Below are 6,000 nucleotides of genomic sequence, written 5' to 3'. Positions count from 1 at the left end.
GTATTGTGTTCAATTTGCTAAGATATGCTTCCTCTTTACCCAAAGTTTCAGGGTCAGAAGATGCCTTAAGGATTTGAGTGACAATGTTTTTCTTGATTGTTTTGTATTGACTTTGAGATATTGCATTCCAAGATAAGTCAATTTTCTTTTCTAGCACATCCAAAATCCAACGCCTTACAAAGACACTATCTGTCCATTCCAAATAGTCGTCTAAGAGGTTCCAGTAGTTTGGTGACCTTTCCAGATTTTGGAAATATTCTTCCACATTCAATCTTTTTTCGCCCATTGAGTTGTTGAGCTCACTAAATTTAATATCAAGCTCCTTATAGCTTCTTCTCAAATCAAAAGACTCAAGCTCCTCAAACTTGTCATCCAACTTCCTCTTCTTCCTGTCATGCTCTTCATCCATTGAAATGGGCTAAAAAAAGAGAAATGAATTTAGCATGTTAGAACTATAACAAATCAACAAGACACAAAAATGCAAAAGCTTTTTTCTTTAGCAAATGATGATGACCATTTCAGAGCAAAGTTTTGTATTTTTCTAAGAAAAAAAAGTATATACAATCATGAAAAAGCAAAAGCGTTAACATCCTCAAAGGGGTAAACAAAAAAGGAGGGTCTGGAAATGGTCTTCCTGAGTTACGTGCCTGAGAAAATTTGCCTTATTTTCGAAAAAAGGTGGAAACACCACCCCTAAAAGTCATAGAACGTTAATGAAAATCACACCATCGGATTCAGCGTATCAGAGAACTCTACTATAGAAGTTTCAGACTCCTATCTGCAAAAATGTGGAATTTTGTATGTTTACTAGAAGAAAGATCATGGATGCCAGTTTATTTGTTCTGTTTTTTTTTTGTTTTTTTTACAGTGGTGATCGTATCAAACCAGTTGTCCTAGAATATTGCGAGGGAGCTCATTCGAACAGAAATTGAGAGTTCTAGTGCTCTTTTTAAGTGACCAAAAAAATGGAGGGTAACTAGTAGGTAACTTCAGCATGGTCGAAAAATACAGTAGATATGTCTTTGAGGATGACTTAATCCCCCACAGTCCCCGGGGAAAGTCTGTATGTTATGAGCTTTGCCCAATGTTTACATATAATATTGGTTATTGGTAAGTTTACAGAAGTTTTCAGGACTGATTTGTCTGGTAGTTTGGGGGGAGGGGGAGGTCGGGTGTTGCGTCGGAGGATCTTTCTATGGAGGAAGTTTTCATTGGCGAAGGGACATTGCTATGAAGGGGGTTCCAGATTTCCCAATATTATCTAAAAACACGATCAGAAATTAAATTAAAATAAAACAATTTTTTCAACTGAAAGCACGGAGCAACATCATAACCTAAGACAAACAGAAATTGTTCCGTTTATGATTCGATTCGCCCCCTAGTCGCTAACTCGCTCTTTATACTATAGTTTTTGTTTGTACTTTCAGTTTCAGCAGAGCTATTTATTCTAATTAACGGCCTTTGTGATTAGAAAGTCATTCTTAAGGAATTGGAACAAAATTTGAACCCTAGCGTAAAGAGTAAGGTATTGATTAGGGGGCAAACTCCCTAATATACTTAATAAAAATATACAAAATAGAAGTTCGTTACATAAGTTAATTCGTAAGTTACGTCAGAACAAAATTTCGAGATAGCCATTTAGCTATGCAAATTTCGTTTTAATTATTTATATACGGTTAGCCAAAATCAAAGCTGCATTAATTCAAAAACGTTCAGAAATGAAATAAAAAAAACAAGTTTTTTTTAACTGAAAGTAAGGAGCAACATTAAAACTTAAAACGAATAGAAATTATTCCGTTTGTGAAAGGGGCTCTTCTGACCTCAACGCCTCGATTTTAAGGCTAAGGTTTGACTCTGTCTCACAACTTTATTTTTTAAAACAATAAAAAATCTTAGCGTAAAGAGCGAGGCGTTGAGGAGGGGACAGGCCCTTTCATGTACGGAATAATTTCTGTTCGTTTTCAGTTTTAATGTCACTCCTTACTTTCAGTTAAAAAAATATTTTTTTCATTTAATATGTAGAAAGGTCCATTATCTATGCTGCTTTAAGGTCAAATCTAGATGCAGCTTTTAAGAGTTAAATCTAAATTACATAGGGATTTCTTTATTTGCTTTTTGAAAGCAAATTTTGAAGTGCACAAGGCATGACCAATCCAGAGGAATGAGAAAGTCAAGTATGTACTACATTTTCGCCTTGTTTCTTATCACTAAAATTGATGCGGATGTTTTTGGCCCACAAATTGCTGAGACAAAAGAATGCAAGGAAGATGTGCAGAGATTATGTGAAGGTTTAGTTGGGAAAGGGACACTAAGCAATCTTGCAGTGTTAGACTGTCTTCAGGAGTTTAAGGTAAGCTAGATATGTAAAGAAAGGGCAAATATTGAGCTGTTCATATTATTCATCTACAAATAACGTAAACATACCACTAGATGCCTTTTTTATTCTCTTGCCAAATATAATAGCCCAGCCTAATCACTTGCTGCACATGAATTTAACCCCCATCCCATGGTAAATATTTTGCAGTTCTTATTATTAGCTTATGAATAAAATGAACATACCAGGGACATCAACAATATGGCTAATATGGGAATAAAGTTCATTTATGATGCAAATGGATATTATATTTAGATTAAGGATGCAATTCTAGGTAGCCTATATATTTGCACATTAGAGGGGTGGGGTTATATAGTCTGTAAATATATGGGCTCTAAAAAATTCATGGGTTTCTTAGAAAAACTGGAAAAACAAGGAAAGAAGTGAAGATAAAGGCTCTCCCCCTGCAAAATGTGTTAACTAGGATTATTCTGTATATTCTGGAGTAAGAATTGTTTTCTTAATATGTTTCCTTATGTCCAGCTTTATTCCTAGGCTTCTAATAATGGTTGGCTAATTTAAAGATTTGTATATATATACACTGTCAAATTAGCCATCTGGTGGTATCCCCCCCTATATATACCAATTCAGGGTATATATTTGCACATTAGGGGGTGGGGGAGGTATTATTTTTATTTCTGATGCAAATGAAAAGTAAAATTTAAACTTTATAACACCCCCCCCCCATATTCCATAATGTGCAAATATATAGTCTACCTTGAATTGGTATGTATAGAAGGGGGGGGGGGTATAATTCAATTGCAGCAAAAGTGATTATTATAATTGGAAAGAGCATAAAAAAGGAATCAAGTAGTACATTTACTTTTTTTTAGGTCAATAATATGAACTCTGCAATATTTACCCAAATATTTAGTGCTTTGCATCTTTTAAAGGAAACATGCAGTAAAATTCTAGTTTAGCTACTTTTTGCTCACTTGGAAAGGGGTCAGGTTAGGAAAATGAAACTTTTAGGCATGGGTCTACAGACTAAAGTATATCCTGGGAAGGTATTTTGAAGTACCTACCTCCATTCCTTCTCCCTCTAGAGGGCAGTGACCTTTGATGGCCATCATAAATATTTGTGTTATGAATCTTCTGCTTCAATGATGTGCAACAAAAATTGTTTTCAGCTTCACAACTATGTTCAATCCCAATTTATGAGGTTTCAGAGATGCACAAATCCATCTCCTCAATTTAGAAAAAACATAAAGCCAAAATTTTACTCAAATGACAGGAATTGCATTTTTCAGAACTAAACCTAGAGAAAAAGAAACTGATAATTGACAATCAGGGTAAAATGCTCTTTAGTCAAAACTTCAATAGGTATAGACCTGTAAAGTAGGGTAATTTCTAAGACTTAGAAATCAGAAGAGGGTTAACATGGAAGCTTGGTAATACCTTCCCATGTATGTTTTTGGTTGTGGATTCATTGCTGAAAGTTTCTTTTTCCTAACCTAACCCCTTTCCAAGATAGCAAAAAATACCTAAACTACAATTTTACTAAACATGCTAATAAAAGTAGTACCTGTAGATTCCCCATCTTATGCTATTTCTGTGAAAGTTTTTGCTGGTAAAGGTTCATAATAGCCTAGCACCTCTCATGAAGGAGACAGGGTTAAGGTCTAGCATAGCAGCTCTTCAGAAGGCAGCATACTAGGATGAAAAGAAAGATACTTTTAAGTGGTACTTCCTTGTTAGCTAGAATACACTCAAGAATTTAAGTTAGGTTAATCACAATGAAATATACTTAAGTATAATAAAAATATAATAGTTTAGAAACAAATTTGGGCTATATATTTACCCATTAGGAGAGGTGGGATAAAGCATAGCATATATTAAATACATAACCTGAACATACCAACTAAATATTTAAATAAAATATAGCTACAGTGTATTTTCTAACCAAGCCAAAGCTAATTGTCTGGTATAAAGAAGTTTCTTGACCAGTTTTTTGTGTCATGTTGGTTATACAGTGTCTTGTGTGTTCTAGCTAACAAGGAAGTACCTTTTAGATTACTAATTTTTTGTTCATTTTTATGGTTGTATTCATGTCCTTGACAATTCATCCTCACCTCACCCTTCTAATGGTCTTATATAGCCTAAGGCTATGTTTGAAATTAACAAGCATTTACATGTTTACATATTATAGCTGGGTTGAAATTGATGCCTTTTTTATGCTCTTTCCTTCCTGAGGAAATTATATTTTGAGCCCTCCAAGGAGCTTAAAACAGCCCATAGTAGCCAAAATTTTACAAATAGACTATGTCTGTAAAAAAAAAAAAACTAGTTGAAAAATAATAATGTTCATAGCTGATTCAAGAATGTCAATTATTTCTTTCTGAAACCCCTCAATATTGATGTTAATGTCTTGCTGTGACATCATTTTTAAGGAGTTTCAGGCTCTTTATAAGTTCCTGCAAAATTGTATTTAAAATTTCTTCAAATTTTCTTAGAAACAGGTTTTTAAACTTCTGGCTAGGCTTCTATGGGCTGTTTTGAGCCCTTTGAGCCCCTTTAAGGGCTCAAAATAGAATTTCCCCCCAGAAGCAATTGTTAAATTGCAAAGGGCATAAAATTTCATCCTAACTAAATTATGTGAGATATAAATATTTACCAAAAACTAACAAAATAATTTGTAAAAACTGATTCAAAAACAGATTAAAACAGGGTAAAAAAAATTATGATTCATTGAAGTTTGCTGTATATTTTGAAGTAAAAGTCCCATCATTACTGGTTAGTTTTGTATAAAGTTTATGGCTCTACTATACCAGTAGAGGTGTGCTGAAGATGAATTGTCAAAAATTTACACAAGACTATAATAATGAACAAAAAAAATGACAGTCTAAAAATGTCTCTTTTTTGTCTACCATTTCTCCTTGTTGAGAGCTGCTATTCTAGACCTTTACAAGAGACATGCTAGAACAAGAAAAAAAAGATACATTTAGAGTGCTGATTTTATATTCATTTTCATGTTGTTGTTTTTTTCAATTCATACCTCTTCCCCCCTAATTGTCTCCTATAGCCCTAGACTGTGTAAAAAACTAAATTTTTTTTGTTTAGTTTGTTAATAGTCTAGAATGGCTCTTCAGAGGCAGACATGCTAGAACAAAAAGACAGTCACTTTTAGACTGCTAATTTTATTGTTATTTTTATGGTTTGGTTCATATTTTTCTAAATTTGCCCCTAGCCATCCATCTAATAGTTTTTTATGGCCCTAGTATATTTAATAAAAAATTAGCATAATATTTAAAAAAAAATTGGAATAGCCTAGGACTATACAAGATCATTAGAGGGGATCTGGGGATGAATTGTCAAAAAAAAGTAAACAGACCTGTAAAAATACCAAAAATTACCAATCTAAAAGTGTCTCTGTTTTTGCTCTACCATGTCTCCTTCTGAAGAGCCACTATTCTAGACCTTTATTATTAGTTTTTATTGTGAAACTGGGTATATCTGGGAATGAACTTTCAAAAACACAAACAAAACCATAAAAGTGAACTGAAAATTAACAATCTAAAAATGTCTCTCTAGCATGTCTTTGTTCTAGCAGGTCTAAATATGTCTTTGTTCTAAAATGTCTAAAAATGTTTTTGTTCTATCATGTCTGACCAGAGAGCCACTTAATA

At 33.5% G+C, this 6,000-nt stretch overlaps 1 protein-coding gene across 1 annotated transcript in view; it reads left to right on the top strand.

Annotated features, from left to right (window-relative positions):
- The first annotated feature begins 2,136 nt into the window (after positions 1-2,136).
- Positions 2,137-6,000, top strand: part of Glg1 (Golgi apparatus protein 1) — a 140,172-nt gene continuing 136,308 nt past the window's right edge. The window contains exon 1 of the mRNA XM_089100084.1: positions 2,137-2,350. Coding sequence (XP_088956210.1) covers positions 2,162-2,350 — 189 coding nt within the window. The 5' untranslated portion in view covers positions 2,137-2,161. The remainder of the gene's footprint in view (positions 2,351-6,000) is intronic.

The sequence above is a fragment of the Artemia sp. Qi Xiang Cuo genome, chromosome 14 (genome assembly GCF_049724085.1).
Source record: "Artemia sp. Qi Xiang Cuo chromosome 14, ASM4972408v1, whole genome shotgun sequence".
NCBI lineage: Eukaryota > Metazoa > Arthropoda > Branchiopoda > Anostraca > Artemiidae > Artemia > Artemia sp. Qi Xiang Cuo.
The sequence above is the reverse complement of the archived record's forward strand: the minus strand, read 5'-3'. Positions and strand labels throughout refer to the sequence as shown.